A 24,063-nucleotide genomic window follows, 5' to 3' on the forward strand; every position below is an offset into this window, starting at 1 on the left:
AACAATCATTAAACTAGATTGAAAGTGCATTATTTTGCACGTGTGAAAGTGCTCTGAGTCTTAGTTTGATATGAATTTGTTGCAAATCTTCTCATTTTTTGATCCCATGAAGCTGCCTTATACTGAACCAAACCCTTGGTCCATCAAAGTCAGTATTGTCTACTCAGACCGGCAGCGGCTCTCCAGGGTCTCAGGCTAGAGGTCTTTCCCATCACTTACTTGCCTAGTCCCTTTAACTGGAAGATGCCAGGGATTGAACCGGGGACCTTCTGCAAGCCAAGCGGATGCTCTACCACTGAGCCACGGCCCCTCCCCTTCAAGCAGCTCAAAGGAAGGGAATTTAACAAGTGGGGGGGAGCAGTCTGGGCTGAAGAGGTGAGGCAGCCAGCCAGAGTGGCAGGCAGAGATAGGAGGCTGCTCTTATCTCGGGGAGGTGCGTCGGAGTTTTACATGACCTAGCTAGCAGATGGGATCCCTCTGGCTGAGGATCAGAACTTGGACTGGTCCCAGGATCTGCAGGTGGGGCTCAGCCAGGGCTGGTCCCAGGCTCATGGGCGAGGATGATAGCGGAGCTGCACTGTAAACAGGATGCTCCACCCTGCTTCTCCCACAAGCCATCTTTGTCTCGCAGCGAGCATTGTTTTCGCCGCCTCGGGTATATTTTTAGGCCACGGCGCTTTGACGCGGGGAGGGCGGCTTCAGCCATGCGGCGGCCCCGCGTTCGTTTTAGCTCCGCCACTGCTGGTGGGCGGCCACGGGATTCTCGGATGCCTTGAATGCGAACTGCTCCAGTCAGGCAGGAGTGAAATATGGGGTTGGGGTTGGCCCTGAGATATAGGGCAGTGGTGGTCATCTTTGAGGCGGTGCAGGCTGCCATTGCCAGTAAGTAACTGTAACTCCTCTGGTAGGAAAGGCTATGCCAGCTTGGTGTAGTGGTTAAGAGCAGTGGTTTGGAGCGGTGGACTCTGATCTGCAGAACCGGGTTCGATTCCCCACTCCTCCACATAAGCAGCGGAGGCTAATCTGGTGAACTGCGTTGGTTTCCCCACTCCTACACATAAAGCCAGCTGGGTGACCTTGGGCTAGTCACACTCTCTCAGCCTCACCTACCTCACAGGGTGTCAGTTGTGGGGAGGGAAAGGGAAGGTGGTTGTAAGCCGGTTTGATTCTTCCTTAAGTGGTAGAGAAAGTCAGCATATAAAAACCAACTCTTCTTCTGCGCTTCTTAGGTTGGAGAAGGGAGGCTTCTGAGCGAGTTCAGGTCCGGGTGCTTTTTTGGGAATTGCGCAAGTATCGTGTGCCTCAAATAGACACAGATGTGCCGTCAACAGCCAGCCGAGGGAGGCCTTAAATAGCTGCTGAACTCCTGTGAGTCAAGCGCCCTGGATCAGAGCAGCCAGATATCTCCTTGGCAGTATACCAGGAGATCCCTGCTTTGGTTACGATGATTGCATATTAATTTACGTGTAAATGAAAAGCAAACAATCCTCAGCCCTGGGCATCGGCTGGCATTTTCCTTGACATGGATGTGCTAGCTGGAAGCCTAATGAGCTGGAGCCAAGAAAATATTGGCTTCAGAGCTTGCTGCCTTCAGCTGTGAACTTGCTGGGTGGTTTGGAGGAAGCCTCTCTTTCAGTCTTCCCCACCCCAGTTGCATGGCCTGTCTTACAGGGGTGTTGTGTTGCTGAGAAAACAAGGGTAAAGCACTAAGACCACCAAGTGTTGTAATCCGATTTGGGTTGGATGGAGTTGTATCTCCCTGAAGACCCCAAGGTGCACTAGCTGGGGATCCTCTGGGCTCGGTTTTGATCATGGTTAAGATGGTGGCAAGAACATATACCTTTAATTTCAAAGACTGCTTGCGACCAGGATATCTGAAGGATTGCCTTCTCCAACACTACCCAATCTATAGAACGGCCTGTCTTGCCTTATTGCCTCCTGCATTAAAAAGTTGAGTGAGTGGTTTCATGGGGCAGGGCCTTCTTGGTGGTGGTATCAGGACTGTGGCATTTCCTCCCCTATGAAGCTTGTTTCTTCTAGCCTTCTGAAGTTCTGTTTAAGGAGTCTTCTGCTATGACTCCAGCTTGTTATGGCATATTGATGAACGGAGGTCCAGGTGGTGTAGTGGTTAAGAGCGGTGGACTCTAATCTGGAGAACCGGGTTTGATTCCCCACTCCTCCACATGAGCGGTGGACACTAATCTGGTGAACCAGGTTGGTTTCCTCACGCCTACACATGAAGAGCCCCATGGCGCAGAGTGGTAAGCTGCAGTACTGCAGTCCAAGCTTTGCTCACGACCTTGAGTTCGATCCCAACGGAAGTTGGTTTCAGGTAGCCAGCTCAAAGTTGACTCAGCCTTCCATCCTTCCAAGGTCAGTAAAATGAGGACCCAGCTTGCTGGGGGTAAAGGGAAGATGACTGGGGAAGGCACTGGCAAACCACCCTGTAAACAAAGTCTGCCTAGTAAACGTCGGGATGTGACATCACCCCATAGGTCAGGAATGACCCTGTGCTTGCACAGGGGACCTTTACCTTTTTTTTTTTTTTACACATGGAGCCAGTTTAGGGTTGCCAACCCTAAGCTGGAGATCTCCAGCCGATAGAGATCAATTCACCTGGAGAAAATGGCCGCTTTAACAATGGACTCTATGGCATTGAAGTCCCTCCCCTTCCCAAACCTCGCAGTGGAAGGCACCACGGCACTCCCCGAGGGTCACTGCCGTAAACGGAATGCACACCCTTTGGGGAAAAACCCTTTTCATACAAATGGATGATTGACAAAGCAGAGCAGTCCTGCATCCTTTGCAGCAAATGATGGGTAGTTACACATCCATTGGGTGAGAAAAGGACCATCAGCAGAGGTCCTCAGGTGTGAGTGAAACCTGCAGGTTCTGTTTGCCTTTTGCTCTCCTGCGGCTAAAGATAGTCAGTGGGTATATGTTGAATTGACAGATGAGGGCCTCTAGCTATGTAGGTGAAGTATGTAGGTGGGGAGGGGCCGTGGCTCAGAGGTAGAGCATCTGGTTGGCATGCAGAAGGTCCCAGGTTCAATCTCTGGCATCTCCAGTTGAAAGGACCAGGCGGTAGGTGATGTGAAAGATCTCCACCTGAGACTCTGGAGAGCCGCTGCCAGTCTGAGTAGACCTTGATGGACCGATGGTCTGATTCAGTAGAAGGCAGCTTCATGTGTTCAAGTATATACAGAAGGTTCTAGGATTGGTTCTTGGCAATTTAGAAAGGATCCAAGAGATCAAGATTGGGAAAGCCATCTGGACATTGGCTGTCCCAGATGCTGGGCAGAAAAAGGTTCTAGGGTCAGTTCTTGGCAATGTAGAAAGGATCTAAGACAGGGATGTTGAACTCATTTGTGAGGAGGGCCGGATTGAACATCAATGTCTCTTGGTCGGGCCGAAGATGGGTGGCCTCGTGGGGAGAGGAGTCCCCATTGGGAAGCTTCCCCCGTCACGGAGGCCAGGTCTACCCATTGGTTTCTATAGAAACCAATGGGTAGACCTGGTCTCCATGGGGGGGCTTAGTCGGGAGGCCAGGTCTACTGCCATGCAAACCAATGGGTAGACCTGGCCTCCGGATGGAGATGGGTTTCCCCCCCCACGGAGGCCAGGTCTATCCATTGGTTTGGATAGCAGTAGACCTGGCCTCCCGACTAAGCCCCCCCATGGAGACCAGGTCTACCCATTGGTTTCTCTGCGCATAGAAACCAATGAGTAGACCTGGCCTGCATGGGGGGGGGAGAGGGGGGCAGTGGCAGGGAAAGCGAGCCTGGCCCTCGCCGGGGCCAAGATCGCACGGGAGAGTGGGGGGCAGCGGGGGGATGGGCTTAGCTCACGGGCCGGTGAGCAGCCCTCCGGGGGCCGGATCCGGCCTCCGGGCCGCCACTTTGACACCCCTGATCTAAGAGATCAAGATTGGGGAAGCCGCATGGGCATTGGCTGTCCCAGATGTTGGCCAGAAAAAACAGCACCAAGACCAGTGGGTATGTCTCGGAGTATGTTGGCTTCATATTACCTTGTACCTCCGAGCTACCAAGATCATCACTATTAATCTACGTGCAATGCTTGTCAGGGTTATTGGAGGAGCAAATAATAAGAAATTCACCAAACAAGTTTCATTTTGAACTCTGGACTCCACATGCTGATTTCTAAGGGATGGTAAATAGAGTGTTTTTTCTGCATTTCTCAGGAATTCGGCAGCCCAAAGCATCATGCGTGCAGGAAAACTACAATTAAATGTTCTGGGTGAACCGATCGCTAGTACCGTAGGTGAATCAACATAACCGAGCCCATTACCAGATCTACTTGCACACGGGATGCAGGAATCCCTGAAAATGTGGAAGCTTCCTAACTCCATCAGTTCCTGTGTCGCTTCTGCTAATTTTAGCATACTGCACTCTATTTGCATACACACGCCTTTATTGGAATAGAGAAAGAAAAATGTACATTAGGATAGATCCGAGTACAAATAGATAAAATTGGATAAAACAATCCCGAATCAGCCATTAAGGAATGCTACATACCATTCATGATATTTGATTGCTAACTGTAAAAACCTTGCAAGTGAATCAGTTATTTTTGGACTTTGTGTGGTCATGAGGTAGGATGTCCTAATTTCATCAGAAAGCCATTCCCTATTTACAAACAGCCGGTCAATGAATTGGGATCAGCTGCAAGCATAAAAAGAGCAATTAAAAAAGACATGGGCACGTGATTCTATTTCTCCATTCCTGCAAGGGCAAACTCTATTCGTAAATGGGATTTTATGAAGTCTTCCATGTAACAAGGCAGCGGGCAGGTGCCCTCCATTTGTGCAGGAGTGCTTCAAAACGAGGCCTCAGTTATTGCAGTGGGTGGGTACATTTCCTTCTAGGGCAACAAGAATGAGCACACCTTTTATGAGAATTGTTATCCTGAAGACATTTTTGGAGGGATGTGGCTCTCCTCCCGGTTGGCTGTAGATGCATATCAGCGTGTATGCCAACTCAGCTAAATTCCTGATAATGACGCAACCTTCCTGTGCCAAATTCTGTTGATTTGGCATGGACGGACTGACCTAGGTACTTTGGTGTCATCCTTGTTCCACGCAGGTCACCTGGTCAAAGTGCAATGAGGCCAGGATCCTTTCCACTCATTAGCAGCTGCATTACTGAGATATACAGAACCCCCCTTAAAGTACATAATTTTAAAAAGTGTCTCAGCATGCAGAAAACATGTTCATAATGGGTTTCCTTTGCACATATCGCCTTAACTTTAAATCAGTTCACCCTTATGTAACCATTAAAGAGCATGATTACCTTTTAATTTGAGCTGTGAATGATTGCTGTTCAACCGTTCATAACTTAATTATAGCCCGTTTGCCCAACAAAGGTGGCTGCCTGTTTTGATTTCTCCCCTCCTTCCCCAACACTTGTGGTCCAGCCAACATCTGGATTCCAATTCTTGGGGGGGGGCAAGATGCCCAGGAAAAACCATACCCCAATACTGTACTACAAACTACCCATGGCAAGCCATTTGTTCTTCTACTGGGTACATTTGTTGTGCAGTTGTCTCTTCGGTCCTCAGCGTGGCTTTGTGAGGGAGATGAAGTTTAGAGACGTTGATGAGAACAACTGCTTGACATGCAGAAGGTCCCAGGTTCAATCCCCGGCATCTCCAGTTAAAGGAACTAGGCAAGTAGGTGATGCGAAAGACCTCTATCTGAGACCATGGAGAGCCGCTGCCGGTCGGAATAGACAATACTGATTTCGATGGACCAAGAGTCTGATTCAGTATAAGGCAGCTTCATGTGTTCATGTGTGTTCCCTCATGCCCTTTGTGTAGGCTTAATTTGATACGCTGCTCAGCCCTGGCACATAAGCTTTAAGCGCTGTGAAGCATGGACAGTGTGCCTTTTCTTTACCACACTGAGTTAATCTGGTTCTGGAGCAAAGTTTTCAGCCCGTACTTCGTGCTTAACCCGCCCGCGCAGGGGTTAAAGATGAATTTCTCAAGGCCCCCAACTAACCCAGTGGCTTTGGGGTTTGGTTTCTTGAACGGCTTCTTGCATTCAGGTACAGGAGTCGGCATACTTTGAACTGGGGCGTTCCATCGGTTGGGACGGTTTTCCCCCAAGCCGCTGCCTCAAAACACAAAGCGGTCAGCCGACCCCCTCCCTGTGTTTTAAGAGAGGAACAATGATACAAGAAGGGCACTTAGCAAGATGAAATCCCAGAGATTGAAAGATGGTGAGAGAAACTGGCTGAATCTGCAGTGATGGTCAAGCTGACGCATTTGTTGAACAAAAGGCCTTAGGAGTTGCAAAAAAATAATAATTGGAAGTGCTATTTCGAGTATGCAAAATTGTAATTATGGGGAACTTACTGCTATGCAGATACGATATAAGTATCTTACAAGGGTTGAATAATAGGTATTGACGGAGTGGAGATGTTAAACATAGTAAATCCACTATTCAATAGCTTTCTATATAGAATGTTATTGAATTAGTATTAAGAGGTAAAATAGCAAGTATAAAACTAGAACATAAAAATAGTTATATAGGGTTAGCAGGATCTTGGTGATTTCTTAGCATAGTTTTTTGCAATATGGGTTTCATCAGTCATTAAGTGGGCTGCGTTATTTGCTATGAGGTGTAGGCACTTTTTAGAAGAGGGGAAACTGCTGTATGTTTGTTGTGTGTATGTGGAGCTTGTGTTTTTATTTAATAAATAAAACAATAAAATTATTTTTTTTAAGGGCACTTAGGGGCAGGAAAAGCACATTAATTTGCTGTCAAGTTCCCCTCCCTGCGTCCATTAGGTTGTCCCTTGAAGGGGAGGCTGGTGGGAGGATATGAATTGCGGCAAGAAGGTCCCGGCAGCGCAGCCCCGGTCCCAGAAGGGCCCATGTTTCTCACTTCTCTTTCTCCTCCTTCCCGCCCAGCCAGCGTCCCGTGTGCTGCTGGTCCTGCTGAGAAGGCCTTCCGGAACAAACCTCCCAGGGTAAAGCGCACTTCTTCCTTGGACACCGTCCTCGGCTCATACCTCCTCGGTCAGTGGCCTCGGGATGCTGAAGGAGCAGCTGTCTCGCACATGAGCGACAAATCTACACAGGTACTAGAGCTACCCTTTTTTAAAAAGGGGTCTGGAGGGCTTATGGGACACGGGGCGGGGTCTTCCAGGGTAGGTAGGTAGGTAGGTAGGTAGGTAGGTAGGTAGGTAGATAGATAGATAGATAGATAGATAGATAGATAGATAATTACAGCCTTATCCAGCAAAGATACAAACCATATCAATAAAACCCATTACATGTTAAAATAATCTCTTTGTAAGAATACAGATCAAATGTTATCATTTAAAGTTAACATTTGTGACCTTTTCTGAATGGATTTTAATTAGGAGCCCCGTGGCGCAGATTGGTGAGCTACAGTACTGCAGACCAAGCTCTGCTCACGATCTGAGTTCGATCCCGATGGAAGTGGGTTTCAGGTAGACGGCTCCAGGCTGACTCAGCCTTCCATCCTTCTGAGGTCGGTAAAATGAGGACCCAGCTCGCTGGGGTTAAAGTGTGGATGACTGGGGAAGGCAATGGCAAACCACCCCATAAACAGAGTCTGCCTAGTAAACGTCGGGATGTGACGTCACCGCATGGGTCAGGAATGCCCTCATAATAGATACACCTGAATAAGACATGATTTATATTTTCAATTTCTCCTGACCTGCAAGGGCATCCCTGGTTTTCCAGAGTAGTAGTGACGGTTGCTGGAGAAAGGAAGTTACATGTTTTGCAGGGTATCTCTTTTGCTTATTTGGACATGCCCCAGAGAACGTTAAACCATGTGTCTTGATTGGATTGGTCAAAAGTTTAAAGTAAGTTCTAAAAGTGTCCTTCTTCCATGCTTCTACTTGCCTAACTTAATGCGAGCTGCCTAGAATTGTCAAAATCCCCTACAATCCTATCCCCATAAAGATCTTCCATTGTGTTGAATTCAGAACAAGGATCTTGCAATGACCACTGAAGGATAACTGACCTTTCCTGGCTTTCTCTTGCTCCAGCGTGGTGTAGTGGTTAAGAGCAGTGGCTTGGAGTGGTTGACTCTGATCTGGAGAATCGGGTTTGATTCCCCTCTCCTCCACATGAGCAGCGGAGGCTAATCCGGTGAACTGGATTTGTTTTCCACTCCTAGACATGAAGCCAGCTGGGTGACCTTAGGCTAGTCACACTCTCTCAGCCCCACCTACCTCACAGGGTGTCTGTTGTGGGGAGGGGAAGGGAAGGTGATTGTAAATCGGTTTTCTTCTTCTCCTGGCAGTCTTTTCCAGCCCCAGGAATGTCACGTCCTTCCTTAATTTTCTGTCAGCAGGGCTCTTATTGTGTGAGATGTGGGAGGGAGTCATTTTGTCCTGTCTCCCCCACCCCACTGCAGTCTCCTGATCCACCTGCTTTTACTACATGTGGGCCCCACAATTCCAGTGATCAACTTTCCCAGGGGTGGAAAGGATGAGCTGGGAAGATCAGCAATGATCAGTGCCTTCTGCTGATGGATCTTGGGATCCAACCCTTTCTTCCCAGTGATAACTATTCTCAAGTGTGGGTAAGACAGCCTGCCTATGATCTCCCAGCAGCTGTGTGGTAGAGCCCTCACAACTTGGCATCCGGGACAGAATTTGGTGTCCTAAGGAGCTCTGCCTTCATTTTGAAGAAAGAACCGCTACAGCCCATATAGTTGCAGAAATGAGTTTGGTATCAGGCAGACGGTGCCTAGTGAGGTCTTGGAAGAAGAAGAGTTGGTTTTTATATGCTGACTTTCTACCTTTTAAGGAGAATCAAACCGGCTTACAGTCTCCTTCCCTTCCTCTTCCCACAACAGACACCTTGTGAGGTAGGTGGGGCTGGGAGAGCTCGGGGAGAACTGGGACGTGCCCAAGGTCACCCAGCAGGCTTTATGTGGAGGAATGGGGAATCAAACCTGGCTCTCCAGATTAGAGTCCACTGCTCTTAATCACTACCCCACGCTGGTGTAGTGTACACCATGAGGGGTGTGCATATGGAAGTCCTGCTCTCCCTAAAGAAAAATGGACAACTGCTTCAAGACATGTATGTCTTCTACCCTGATCTCCTTTAGTCCGCTGTGAGTTAGGCTTTGGCTGTTGAGGCTAGTGGGTGAAAGGACGTCTCATCCTTTCCAATCCTGCAGCCTGTGGTTGAATCCAACCCCCTCTTCCTCATGATCATTGCAGGCAAGTATGTTGTTGACCTTCTGATTGGTTATGTCCTTGGGGCTCTGTCCTTGGGGCTCAGGGCAGATAACAATAAATGTTGAAATATCCCATTACTATGCAGATCATATGAAGGTGCCTTATACTGAATCAGACCCTTGGTCCATCAGAGTCAGTATTGTCTACTCAGACCAGCTGCAGCTCTCCAGCATCGTAGGTGGAGGTCTTTCACATCACCTACTTGCCTAGTCTTTATGCCAATAAAGGTTGTATGTATGTTTGTATGCCTAGTCCCTTTAACTGGAGATGCCAGGGATTAAACCTGGGACCTTCTGCATGCCAAGCAGATGCTCTACCACTGAGCCACAGCCCCTCCCCATTCGTGAAGAATCATCTGTGTTGATTCTTTGTCATGCCATCAGTGTGTGTGTTGGGGGTGGGGGCAGGTGATTTACAATACAGCATAAGTGGAAGATGGATTCTGGCCCTGTCTTCATTGACTCCAAAGTACAGATGACTTCAGTATAAAGAATAAATAGTAAACAGACATGGACTCAGTTCAGACATAATGCAAAACCGTGGTTTATTTTAGCTGCGTGGCTAGATTGTCCAACCAGGATTGTGCTTGCAGAAGATCACTCAAATCGTGGCATGCCTCAGGAAATGCTGGTTTCAGTGCCTTTGCTCTGTTTGGGTGTCTCTAGTGGGATGGTGTGCGAGGGAGGTACTGGGGAACAAGCCAAGACATCTGCATTCATACGCCACACTAAACTCTAGTTCAGACCTTTTTTTTGCCTTCCTTCCCCATCCAAGTCCTGACCAGGGCCAACCCTGCTTAGCTTCCAAGATCTGATAAGATTGGGCTGGCCTGGGGCTATCCAGGTTAATAAACTAACTTCATTTCTTGTTTTCAGATTCTGGTTTAGCAAACCCTAACTAAGCAGCGTGGTGTAGTGGTTAAGGCGTCAGACTAGGATCTGGGAAACCCAGGTTCGAATCCCCATTCTGCCATGGAAACTTGCTGGGTGACCTTCGGCCAGCCACACACTCTCAGCCTCAACCTTGGTTGGTATTTGGACGGGGGACTTCAAAGGAATACCGGGGCGTGACACGGAGGCAGGCAATGGCAAACCACCTCTGAACGTCTCTTGCCTTGAAAACCCTATGGGGTCGCCATAAGTCAACTGTGACTTGACAGCAAAAAACAAAACCTAAGCGTAGTTAATGGAGTTTACACAGTGGATCTCGTGTGCTGCACATGGGGACCTGGCTGGATCTCTCAAGCTGGTGAAACCCCAAGCCCTTTTCCCACAGGGATTCCCCGTTGAGAAGCAACCTGTGCCACTTAACTGTTGGGGCAAGAGTTCTCTGGATTCGAGCCAATCAAATCACACACTGAAAGAAACCTTTTAGGGCTTGTAGCTGTTTGCAATTGTCTTGTAAAGCCAAATGTGGGAGGGGGGGTTGGGGGGGGAGAAGCTTAGATTTTTGCACTTCTGAGAAATCATATTGGGTGTCAAACTCCTGTGTCAATGTCAATCTGTAAGCTCAGTACAAGCTCTTTCATCTCTTTGCGCCTCCCCCCACCCCCAAGAGTGCCCCCATGGTATCAAGCGCTGGTCTCTTTGTCTGCAGCTTTCTAGGGAAAGCCTTTCCTGTTGTGCTTCATGGTTTGAAACAGGGCTTGAATTTCCTTGGCTCCCCGGCCGAGGCAGCTGGCCTTTAGCGCTCTCCTTCTGGAACGGGGCTCAGAGCTCAGAGGCCTTTTCAGCTCCACTCGCCACCCCGGGCCAAAAACCCTTATATAACGTGCACGGGCTGCGTGCCACGCACTGCTTTTCAAAAGGAGGGCTCTGCTTTGGAGGAGTCTGCTCAGCACGAGGCGTCTGTGTGCTCCCAGATGGAGTGGGAAGCCTCCAGCCCTCGAGGAACTCTTAGCAACCCGTAAATATTTCTGTGGCACAAGGAATGGTTCTTCTGAGCCACAGAGAACCCTACCAGCTGATTCAGTCAGGGCACAGATTCAGCAGTCTGTTTTCTTCTTACACAAATCTTTTTTTTTTAACAACAGACATAACAAAATTAGGGATGTTCCAACAACTGACGTCCTGGCAGAGATTGACTTGGGGAGGGGCCGTGGCTCAGTGGTAGAGCATCTGCTCGGCATGCAGAAGGTCCCAGGTTCAATCCCCGGCATCTCCAGTTAAAGGGACTAGCAAGTAGGTGATGGGAAAGACCTCTGCCTGAGACCCCGGAGAGCCACTTGCTGGTCTTGAGTAGACAGTAGGGGCTGGGCCGTGGCTCAGAGGTAGAGCATCTGCTTGATATGCAAAAGGTCCCAGGTTCAATCTCCGGCATCTCCAGTTAAAGGGACCAGGCGAGTAGGTGATGTGAAAGAGCTCTGCCTGAGACCCTGGAGAGCAGCTGCCGGTCTGAGTAGACAATATTGACTTCAATGGACCCAGGGTCTGATTCAGTATAAGGGCAGCTTCATGTGTTCATAAGACTTCATTGGCTTCTTGCAGGATTTGGCTTTTTTAATCTAAACGTTTCCTTGAGCGGCTTTCGAGCTACAGGGATGCTCTGAGCTGTTTAAATGTACAGCAACTAAAAGCGCTACCGGTCTTGAACCAAATGGGGGGCTTAGTGGATACAGTGTCAGGCTAGGCTCCTGGGAGACCTGGGTTTGAATCCCCTCTTCTACCATGGAAGCTCACTTGGTGACCTTGGGCCCATCACAAACTCTCAGCCTGGCCTACTTCACAGGGTGGTGGCTGTGAGAAAGCGGAAGAGGACAGCGTTCTAAGCCACTTTAAGTCCCAATTGGGGAGAAAAGCGAAATATAAATAAATAAATGTGCCATCCTTAAAATGTGGGGGGGGGGGGAACAATCTTTATGGTGATTTAATGTTTGCCTTATTTATTTATTTTTAAATCCCTACACATAGAAAGCTATCATATCAGGGTAAAGAGGTTGGACATGCTACCTTTCTCTGTGCAGGGAACCCCTTTTTTCCACCTTGCAGGGAGGAGCATCCAATCACGCAAGCCCCAGTCGCAGTTTGAAGAGGGGTAGCTCAGAGATGCTCCCTCTATTCCTCGCTGGGGTGATGGAACCCCATAACTCAGCCACATCTTGGAAGGTGCTCAGGCTGGGCTATGTTAGCCTGGGTTCAAGGCCTGCTTCGTGTGCCTTTTGCACAGGTGCGTACCATCCAGTGGGTTCCCCTGCATGATCCAAACACACTATCTCCCAGGCCATATTGGTTCTGGGTTCAGTGGGGTACACCACTGTCCTGCTTCTCCAGGAGGAGGAGGGAAGGGAAGAAGGAGGAGGGTTGGTTTTTATACCCCACTTTTTCTCTACCTTTAAGGAGTCCCAAAGCAGCTTACAATTGCCTCCCCCTCCCCATGGGCCCCTTGTGAGGTACAGTGAGGGGGAAAAGTATTTGATCCCCTGCTAAATTTGCCCGTTTGCCCTCTGACGAAGAAATGACCAGTCCATAATTTTAATGATACGTTTATTGTAGCTGTGAGAGACAGAATAACAACAGGAAAACCCCCAGAAACCCAGAAGACAAAAGTCAGAGATTGATGTGCATTATAATGAGTGAAATAAGTATTTGATCCCCTATCAACCAGCCAGGTTAGGGTTAGGGTTCTGCTGTCGACAGAAGCAATCCATCAGATTCCAAACTAGCCACCATGACCAAGACCAAAGAGCTGTCCAAGGATGTCAGGGACAAGATTGTAGACGTACACAAGGCTGGACTGGGCTACAAGACTATTGCCAAGCAGCTTGGTGAGAAGGTGACAACCCTAACCCTAACTGTCAACCTCCCTCGGTCTGGGGCTCCATGGAAGATCTCATCTCGTGGAGTTGCAATGATCATGAGAACGGTGATGAAGCAGCCCAGAACTACACGGGGGGATCTTGTCAATGATCTCAGGGCAGCTGGGACCATAGTCACCATGAAAACAGTTGGTAACACACTGCGCCATGAAGGACTGAGATCTTGCAGAGCCCGCAAGGTCCCCTTGCTCAAGACAGCACATGTACAGGCCCGTCTGCAGTTTTCCAATGCACATCTGAATGACCCAGAGGAGAACTGGGTGAAAGTGTTGTGGTCAAATGAGACCAAAATCGAGCTCTTTGGCATCAACTCAACTTGCCGTGTTTGGAGGAGGAGGAATGCTGCCTACGACCCCAAGGACACCATCCCCACCGTCCAACATGGAGGGGGACATATTATGCTTTGGGAGTGTTTTTCTGCTAAGGGGACAGGACACCTTCACCGCATCGAAGGGACGATGGACAGGACCATGTATCGTCAAATCTTGGGTGAGCACCTCCTTCCCTCAGCCAGGGCATTGAAAATGGGTCGAGGATGGGTATTCCAGCATGACAATGACCCAAAACACACGGCCAAGGCAACAAAGGAGTGGCTCAAGAAAACACATTAAGGTCCTGGAGTGGCCTAGCCAGTCTCCAGACCTTAATCCCATCGAAAATCTGTGGAGGGAGCTGAAGGTTCGAGTAGCTACACATCAGCCTCGAAATCTTACTGACTTGAAGAGGATCTGCAAAGAGGAGTGGGACAAAGTACCTCCTGAGATGTGTGCAAACCTGGTGGCCACGTACAAGAAACATCTGACCTCTGTAATTGCCAACAAGGGTTTTGCCACCAAGGACTGTCATCTTTTGCAAAGGAATCAAATACTTATTTCACTCATTATAATGCACATCAATCTCTGATTTTTGTCTTCTGGGTTTCTGGGGTTTTTCCTGTTGTTGTTATTCTCTCTCTCACAGCTACAATAAACCTACCATTAAACTTATGGACTGGTCATTTTTTCGTCAGAGGGCAAACGGGCAAATTCAGCAGGGGATCAAATACTTTTTTCCCTCACTGTAGGTGGGGCTGAGAGAGTCCAGAGAGAACTGTGACTAGCCCCGGGTCACCCAGCAGGCTTCATGTGGAGGAGTGGGGAATCGAACCCGGTTCTCCAGATTAGAGTCCGCCGCTCTTAACCAGTAGGCCACGCTGGCGGCGCAGGTGGGGAACCAGCTGCCGTGAACACGTTTCAAACCTAGAAGACCTCTCTGCCTTGCGGAAGCACCTTCTCTTCTGCCTCCTCCTCCTCCTCTTGCGCAACAAGAGAGATGAGTATCAGCAGACACTGCTGCGTTTGTGGGCCCTGCAGCCGCAGCCTTTTTCCGGCAGGCAGAAATGATTTCACAGCCTCGGGGTACGAGACTTGAGGCGCGCTTGCCCTGCGGAAGATTTGACCTTTTGCGGTTTCCAGCTTGTCGCTTCTCAAAGCGCTTCCCTCCCCCTTCTTGACAGCTCAGAGGAAGCTGTTTGACCACTGTTAGCATAACATGTTTGGAAACTTCCTTCCACATCAGAAGGCTTGGCTTCGAAGGCAGGGTTCTCGGCATTGGGGGGGGGCAGTCCCTATGGCAGAACAAGCTGTTGTGAGTGGAATTCCCCCTCCCCTCCACCTGGGGTGGCCAATCTCCAGGTACTAGAGAGCCAGCATGGTGTAGTGGTTAAGAGCGGTGGTTTGGAGCGGTGGACTCTGATCTGGAGAACCGGGTTTGATTCCCCACTCCTCCACGTGAGCGGCGGAGGCTAATCTGGTGATCTGGATTTGTTTCCCCAGTCCTCCACACGAAGCCAGCTGGGTGACCTTGGGCTAGTCGCGCTCTCAGCCCCACCTACCTCACAGGGTGTCTGTTGTGGGGAGGGGAAGGGAAGGTGATTGTAAGCCGGCTTGATTCTCCCTTAAGTGGCAGAGAAAGTCAGCATATAAAAACCAACTCTTCTTCTTCTAGCTGGAGATCTCCTTCTATTACAACTGATCTCCAACCGATAGAGATCAGTTCACCTGGAGAAAATGGCCGCATTGGCAATTGGATTCTATGGCATTAAGTCCCTCCCCAAATCAGCTGCCAGTTTTTCTTTTTCTTCCCTTAAAGTCACAGCTGACATGGTGAGGTTTTCAAGGCAAGAGACGTTCAGAGGTGGTTTGCCGTTGCCCGCCTCCGCGTCACGCCCCTGGTATTCCTTGGAGGTCTGCCATCCTAATGCTTTCCAGGGTCGAGGCTGAGAGTGTGTGACTGGCTCAAGGTCATCCAGCAAGTTTCCATGGCACATTGGGGATTCGAACCTGGGTTTCCCAGATCCCAGTCTGACACCTAGTCTGGGTTTCCCAGATCCTAGCCTATACCACGCTGGCTCTCAGTTTTGCTTTACAATGCGAATTTAATGCAAAACAGCAAATAGGGAAACTACCACAACGAGGAGAAAGGCCTCTACCCCTCTTCTTCTGCTTTTCTGGACTGGTTTTCTGTGTGGAAGGGGCTTTTAGCTTAGCGGAGCCTTCCAAAACAGACTTCGGCTGAAGGGGTCTTCTAGGGAGTGCTCCATTCAGCTGCCTGGGTAAATTTGAGCCTAAAGGAGCTCATAATTATGCACCATGTAGTGGCAAGGAACAGAGTGGGACTTGAGTGTGGTGTGGCAGACTCGCTCTGCCCACTTGTGTTTACTTTTAAGTGTGGAGCCCCCCCCCCCCAATTCAGCTCACTTCATCGAAGATAACCTGATCCAAGTGAATGGGAAGAGGTGCGGATTAGATCACTTCCTATACTGAGCCGGCTTGGTGTAGCAGTTCGAGTGTCGGGGCAGGATCTGAGAGACCCAGGATCAACTCCTCCGCTCTGTTGTAGAAGCTTTCTGGGCGACCCTCTCAGCCTAACCTCCTCTACAGGGTTGTTGTGAGGATAAAATGGAGGAGAGGAGAATAGGGAGGGGCCGTGGCTCAGTGGTAAAGCATCTGCTCAGCATGCAGAAGGTCCCAGGTTCAATCCCTGGCATCTCCAGTTAAAGGGACTAGGCAAGCAGGTGATGTGAAAGACCTCCAGCTGAGACCCTGGAGAGCCGCTGCCAGAGTAGACAATACTGACTTTGATGGACCAAGGGTCTGATTCAGTATAAGGCAGCTTCATGTGACAGACATTTGGAGGGGCTGTGGCTCAGTGGTAGAGCATCTGCTCAGCATGCAGAAGGTCCCAGATCCAATCTCCAGCATCTCCAGTTAAAGGGACTAGGTGATGTGAAAGACCTCTGCCTGAGACCCTGGAGAGCCGCTGCCGGTCTGAGTAGCCATTACTGACTTTGATGGGCCAAGGGTCTGATTCAGTACAAGGCAGCTTCATGTGTTCATGTGATGTAAACCACTTTTGGGTCCCCATGGGGAGAAAGGCTGGGTGTAAATGAAGCAAAAACGAATAAACCATTTTGTGTGGTTGAAGAAGAAGAGTTGGTTTTTATATGCTGATTGTCTCTACCTTTCAAGGAGAATCAAACCAGCTTACAATCACCTTCCTCTCCCCACAGCAGACACCTTGCGAGGTAGGTAAGGCTGAGAGATCTCTAAGAGAACTGTGACTAGCCCAAGGTCACCCAGCTGACTTCATGGGTAGGACTGGGTTGGCAGCAGCTGGTGTGTAAAACCCTGGTCTCTGTAAGCGTGACGGAAGTGCCTGGAAGGCTGAAGGGCGGGCGTTGGCTGTTCTGTTAGGTTTCCACCGTTGTGTTCAGTGCAAACGGAAACAGTGGGACAAACAGCACAGGCATGCTACAGTGGGATCGTACGGGTTTTCAGACAGGCCAGCTCAGCAGATTTTTAAAAAAACTGCTCAGAGCAGGGTAGGAAGATCCCACCCCCAAGCCAGCGTGATACGGTGGCTGCACGGCGCCTCGTGGGCAGAGCTGTTGCTGCAGCTTGTTGGAGCCACTGTGGCTGGGCTATGTGAGAAATGTGGTTGCCTCTGTCTTGGAAACACCTCGCTAGGCTGCGACGAGGCACCTCCCCGCCCACGGTTAAGCTGTGAGCACCCATCTCCTCTGCAAGGGGCCTTTGGGTGTTCTGCGGTTCAGAAAGCTCAGAGCTTCCCTTCTGCAGGACGGCTCTTGTTACTTGCAAGGATTTATCAGTGGAGAACATTGACCCATGGATTTGGGGTCTTTTGCAGTTGTTCGAAGCTGTGGCGACCTGTGTTAGAATCATAGAGTTGGAAGGGACCACCAGGGTCATCTAGTCCAACCCCCCTGACAATGCAGGAAATTCAAACTACCTCCCCCACACACACCCAGTGCCCAGAAGATGGCCAAGATGCCCTCCCTCTCATGAACTGTCTAAGAATCAGCATTGCTGATAGATGGCCATCTAGCCTCTGCTTAAAAACCTCCAGGGAAGGAGAGCTTACCACCTCCCGAGGAAGCTTGTTCTACTGAGGAACCAATCTAACTGTTAGAAAATTCTTCCTAATCTCTAGATGGAAACTATTCTGATTTAATTGTCGCCACAGGGTGATTCAACTGAGTTGGGCATAGAACAGAGGTTATGGGGAGGGGGGAGTAGCTGTGAATTTCCTGTATTATCTGGGAGGGGCTGTGGCTCAGTGGTAGAGCATCTGCTTGGCACACAGAAGGTCTCGGGTTCAATCCCCGGCATCTCCAGTTAAAGGGATTAGGCGAGCTGGTGATGTGAAAGATCTCAGCCTGAGACCCTGGAGAGCCGCTGCCGGTCTGCGTAGACAATACTGACTTCGATGGACCAAGGGTCTGGTTCAGTATAAGGCAGCTTCATGTGTATGCAGATCAGAGGTTCCCAAACTAGACTAGATCAGAGGCTCCCAAACTGTGCTCCGTGGAGCAGTTGGTGCTCCACGAAGTATCTCCCAGTGCTCCATGAAGAGACTGGAAAGGAAAACACCACTGTCATTCGGTTTAGTATATAGGTGCTAGGTGAATGTTTGTGCTCCGTGACGAATTTCTCTCGTGAAAAATGCTCCATGATTCAAAAAGTTTGGGAAACTCTGGACTAGATGACTCTTGGGGTCCCTCCCAGCTCTGTCTTTCTATGCTTTTGACAACAGCTGCCAGATCTCTCCCCCTGCCCTTTATTTGCAGCCTCTCTAGGGAGGCTGGTTTGCTCTTTAGAAAAGTCCCTTGCGCTGCCTTCGCAGCTGGTGCAATGGAAACTTGGGGTGAAAAGTGGAACAGGCTACAGACTACCTTCGGTAACTGCAAACAAGGGACCCAGGTAGAATTGGAAGATACGGGTGAAAATCTCGTTTTTGTCTTCACTGGCCAGGCAGTGCTGATAGTTGGACCGTGTTTATGTACAACTTTGTGGGTTAAGTACAAAATTGAGCAGAAGTTTGGCCTTTTGGGGGGAGGTGTCTAGCTGCTTATACCACTAACTGTCCTGTAAAATAGCACTTTGTCATACTGTACTCGCAGTGTGTGAGAGGTTTGCGTGTACGTCTGGCAAGCTAACTGAAGAAGAGTTGGTTTTTATACCCCGCTTTTCTCTGCCTTTAAGGTGTCTCAAAGAGGCTTACAATCACCTTCCCTTCCCCCCCTCCCCACAACAGGCCCCTTGTGCGGTAGGTGGGACTGAGAGAGTTCTTAGAGAACTGTGACTAACCCAGGGTCACCCAGCAGGTTTCATGTGGAGGAGTGGGGAATCGAACCCGGTTCTCCAGATTAGAGTCTTAACCGCTCAATCACTACACCACGCTGGCTCTCTATGCCTAGGAGGAGTTCCACTGGGAATCCTTGCTACTCACACCCACTTTAGGAACACTTCTGGAGCCTTTCTTGCCCCTGGGCAGTCCCATACTGAACACATGAAGCTGCCTTATACTGAACCAGACCCTTGGTCCATCAAAGTCAGTATTGTCTCAGGCAGAGGTCTTTCACATCACCTACTTGCCTCGTTCCTTTAACTGGAGATGCCGGGGATTGAACCTGGGACCTTTTGCATGCCAAGCAGAGGCTCTACCACTGAGCCACATCTGTCCGAGCACAAGTCAGCTGCGTCTGCACAGGGAGCCACTGGACGGATGCTAAGAGGTCTGGGCAGCCAGCCCTGTTGAATTGCAGCCGTGTCTCTTGCTTTGTGAAACAGCCCTGTGAGGCAGGCACGGCGTAATCTTTTACAGATGGGTCTCTACGAATTTATGAGAATCCCCAGAGATCACCCAAGGATTCTTTGGCTAAGCCCCGGTTATCTTGTAGCTCCTGCCGGACTAATGGTGCCATATGGAGTAGAGTTACACCCTTCTGAGTCCATTGACTTCAGCAGACTTAGAAGGGTGTAACTCAGCTTAGGGAAGGTGCTGTCTTTGTTTGCACTGAGAAGCAGTGCCATCTTTTCTCTCCTCGGCTCCCTCACTCCCCTGCATCCTGAATTTCCTTTGAACGCTCCTAAAAGCAAAGTGTACGAAGGCGGGAACAGACTCTGCTTTTTACAAACGGTGAAAGAAAATTCGTTCTATTTGGGCTCTGGTTTGCTGGCTGGTGAAAAGGTATTTGGGCGGGGTTCTAGTATTTGGCTCACGACGATCCGTTTGAATCTCCTTTGTATGTAAGTGGCACTTGTCGAGCCTTTGGGATGGGGGAAGCTCCGAAATGCAAAATAAAGATTAGTTGTGCAAACCCGTATATTTTGCCTGTTGGGTTCTCCGGGAACCCTGCTCTCTCGAAAGGACAAGGGCCATACTTGGATGTAGGCAAAGACAAGATTAGCTCAGGTGCAGATGAACACTGGCAACTTGCATGCCAGTAAGTCTTCCTTTCCTGTGATTCAGTGATTCCCCCAGAAGAACACAAGCAGAGGCAGTTAATCCACGGGAATTTTAGGGGGTAGTCCCCCACCCAGGAAGATCAGCAAGCAAAACTAGGCAAGAAAAAAGGACTTAGTTCAGGGGTCTCCATCACGGTTCCTGTGGGTGCCATGGTCCCTGCTGACACCTGCCAAGTGTTTTTAGGAAGCAGGTGGGAGCAGGTAGGGCTTTTGCCCAGCAAGGCTTGTGATTGATTATTGGAGATTTGATTGGCTGTGCAGATTTTTTTTTTAATGTTGTTTTGGCAGAAGCTGCCACCACAGCACAAGGATCCACACTGTGTTAATGAAGTTAAGCTGCAGCAATCTTTTGGTGCCTGGCTCTGCCTCCTGCGGCAGCAGTCTTGTGGCAGCCATCGTGTTGCTGAGCCCACCATGCTGCGTCAGAATTCCAGATGTCCCCTCAGGCTCAAAAAGGCTGGGGACTCCTGATCTCCATCACCACCACACCTAGCTTTTCCTTTCAGGGCCGCTTAATGTAGTAGCTTGGTCTCAGAGATGCACAAGTGGAAACATAATCAGGCTCAGTGCAGTTCCACTTGGGCAGGATCATGCGCAACACCCGGGGCTTCCAGAGTGGTGAAGTGGTTAAGAGCGGTGGCAGACTCTAATCTGGAGAACCGGGTTCGATTCCCCACTCCTCCACATGAGTGGCGGATTCTGATCTGGAGAACCGGGTTCGATTCCCCACTCCTCCACATGAGTGGCGGATTCTGATCTGGAGAACTGAGGTGGTTTCCCCACTCCTCCATATGAAGCCAACTGGGTGACCTTGGGCTAGTCACAGTTCTCTCCGAAATCTCTCAGCCCCACCTGCCTCAGAAGGTGTCTGTTGTGGGGAGAGGAAAGGAAGGAGATTGTAAGCCAGTTTGATTCTCCTTAAAAGTAGAGAAAAGCAGGGTATATAAAGTAGAAAAGAGCAGTCACATATAAAGTCCGCTGCTTAAAGTTAGGTCATGGCAACTAGATTTTTTTAAAAATATATATTTTAATATTTAGTGAATTTTAGTTTCTTAAATATTAGTCAAGAAGTTTAACCAGGTATTGTCTTTATAAAATCTATGTAATCTTTTATCTCATGTATAGATGATAACAAATGTTTTACTGGCATATGCCGTACTAATAAATCTGATTCTGATCTGGAGAACCAGGTTGGTTTCCCCACTCCTCCACATGAAGCCTGCTGGGTGACCTTGGGCTAGTCACAGTTCTCAGAGCTCTCGCAGCCCCACCTGCCTCACAAGGTGCCTATTGTGGCGAGAGGAAAGGAAGGAGATTGTAAGCCGGTTTGATTCTCCTTAAAAGTAGAGAAAAGCAGGGTATAAAAACCAACTCTTCTACTTCTTCTTCCCTCCCTATGTATTACAGGGCTCAGAAAATGGTTGCACAAGATCTTGCACAAGTGGGGTTGCCATAAGTCTGCATTTCACACGAATGGCTACCATGGGCATTTTCTTGTGCAAGTAGAAACTGCGCTGGGTCCAACCTGCTGTATTTTGCCCACACAGGAACCACTTTTGTGTAGGCAAGCATGTATAACATCAAGAGCCAGCGTGGTGTAGTGTTAAGAACGGTGGTTTGGAGCGGTGGAGTCTGATCTGGAGAACCGGGTTTGATTCCCCACTCCTACACACGAAGGGAAGGCAGCGTGGAGGGAAGGCAGCATGGTACAGCCCGATCTTGTCAGATCTCGGAAGCTAAGCAGGGTCAGCCCTGGTTAGTATTTGGATGGGAGACCACCAAGGAACACCAGGGTTGCTATGCAGAGGAAAGCACTGACAAACCACCTCTGTTAGTCTCTTGCCATGAAAACCCCATAAGGGGTCGCCATAAGTCGGCTGCGACTTGACGGCACTTTACACACATGAAGCCAGCTGGGTGACCTTGGGCAAGTCATTCTCTCTCAGCCTCACCTACCTCACAGGGTGTCTGTTGTGGGGAGGGGAGGGGAAAGGAAGGAGACTGTACGCCGGTTTGATTCTCCCTTAAGTGGCAAAGAAAGTCGGCATATAAAAACCAACTCTTCTTCTTCATATGTATGCTGTCACGTATGAAAAACGCACGCCAAGACACTACCACACGTACACTCAGTGAAGATTTAACGATTGCCCAGTCTCCCTGTGGAAAATGACAGTCTGTACGTGCCGGACTTGTATTCCCCCCCCCCCCCGCGTGTCAGTGACGGGGGGGAAGTTCTGTGAAAAGCAGCCCTTGGGATACTTTCTCCTTGGGGGAATGCCTTCAGAACTGATTTTCGTGGAGGAAATTGCCCCACTGGGAACTGCCCTTCTGTTTGTAAGGTCATGGGAATCTCGGCCTGGCCAAGTTCTGACGAAATCCCCTCTCCTTTTTCAGACTCCCGTATCCTGGCATGAAGCAGAGGTGGGGAAAGCCGCTCTTCATAAGCGCTCTGCCTCCTGGGGAAGCATGGATCATCGCAGAGAGGTAAGAGAGAACTCCTGGGCAACTAAATGGAAGCAGCCCCCCCACAGATACACACACAACACAGTGCACAAAACATCACAAAGCTGCCGGGGGCTCATGTGGCAGCGCTGACCGCATTCTGTGCAGAATAAACCTAAACTCAGCACTCACTGGGGGTAACACAAGTTGGCCAGTGCATTCACTAATAAGGAAAGCTTCACTAATAAGAAAAGTTTCCCATCTGGGCGCTTTCCAGATGCGATATGAGGCCCCGTGCAGAGGTGGCTGAGTGCTGTCTTCCACTGAAAAGACAGCATGTCTGTCTCTCTGTCTCTCTCTCCCTCTCTCTGTGTCTCGAAGCTGCCTTATACTGAATCAGACCCTTGGTCCATCAAAGTCAGTAGTGTCTACTCAGACTGGCAGCGGCTCTCGGGGGTCTCAGGCTGAGGTCATTCACATCACCTACTCGCCTAGTCCCTTTAACTGGAGATGCCAAGGATTGAATCTGGGACCTTCTGCACGCCAAGCAGATGCTCTGCCAGTGAGCCACGGCCCCTCCCCATTGCCTGCCTCCGCATCATGACCCTGCCGTTCCTTGGAGGACTTCCATCCAAATACTAGGCAGGGTCAGGGCTGAGAGTGTGTGACTGGCCCAAGGTCACCCAGCAAGCTTCCATGGCACTAAGTGGGATTTGAACCTGGGTTTCCCAGCTCCTAGTCGGACACCTTAACCACTACACCATGCCAGCTCTCATAGCCCTCTCTTCAAGTTCAATTTATTATTACAGTCATTAGACCAAAAATATAATTTTAGAAAATTACATTGCCTTACCCATTGTGTGTGTGTGTGTTAAGTGCCGTCAAGTCGCTTCCTACTCATGGTGACCCTATGAATGAAAGTCCTCCAAAATGTCCTATCTTTGACAGCCTTGCTCAGATCTTGCAAATTGTGGGCTGTGGCTTCCTTTATTGAGTCAGCCCATCTCTTGTTGGGTCTTCCTCTTTTCCTGCTGCCCTCCACTTTTCCTAGCATGACTGTCTTTTCCAGTGACTCTTGTCGTCTCATGATGTGACCAAAATACGACAGCCTCAGTTTAGTCATTTTAGCTTCTAGGGTCAGTTCAGGCTTGATTTGATCTGGAACCCACTGATTTGTTTTTTGTTTTTTTGGCCGTCCACGGTATTCGTAACACTCTCCTCCAACACCACATTTCAAAGGAATCTATTTTCTTCCTATCAGCTTTCTTCACTGTCCAGCTTTCACTCCCATACATAGTAATAGGAAATACGATGGCATGAATTAATCTAGTCTTGGTGGCCAGTGACATATCCTTGCAATAGTATAAAAATGATACATTTTGGTTAAAACACAATACAAACTGTTAATATCATTAAAATGATTAATACATATATTTAATTAATAAAATTAATAAAGAGCATAGATTTATACAACCGTTAACAGCAGAAAATTCTGTTTAAATTTCTGGAAATTACGTACTATTTTACAGAACTTGGCCACCAGCTTTATTACCTGTGAAAATTCATCCTTAAGGAGGATATTGACTCTATAGGCTTCAGGATAACCAGTACACTTTTTCAAAAGAGAGCCTAGAAACTTCACCCGGTCCTCATTATAATAACTGCACCTAAGAAGGACACGTTCCAGTGTTTCCGGTTCTCCACCACTACAGAGCCTTTGTGAATGTGGAATCTTTTAAAATTTCCCTTC

At 49.1% G+C, this 24,063-nt stretch overlaps 1 protein-coding gene across 1 annotated transcript in view; it reads left to right on the forward strand.

Moving 5' to 3' along the window:
- Window positions 1–24,063, forward strand: part of FAM117A (family with sequence similarity 117 member A) — a 54,346-nt gene that overhangs the window by 20,738 nt on the left and 9,545 nt on the right. Inside the window, exons 2-3 of the mRNA XM_056863764.1 lie at window positions 6,934–7,103; window positions 22,266–22,355. Coding sequence (XP_056719742.1) covers window positions 6,934–7,103; window positions 22,266–22,355 — 260 coding nt within the window. The remainder of the gene's footprint in view (window positions 1–6,933; window positions 7,104–22,265; window positions 22,356–24,063) is intronic.

The sequence above is a fragment of the Euleptes europaea genome, chromosome 18 (assembly GCF_029931775.1).
Source record: "Euleptes europaea isolate rEulEur1 chromosome 18, rEulEur1.hap1, whole genome shotgun sequence".
In the NCBI taxonomy this organism is placed as follows: domain Eukaryota; kingdom Metazoa; phylum Chordata; class Lepidosauria; order Squamata; family Sphaerodactylidae; genus Euleptes; species Euleptes europaea.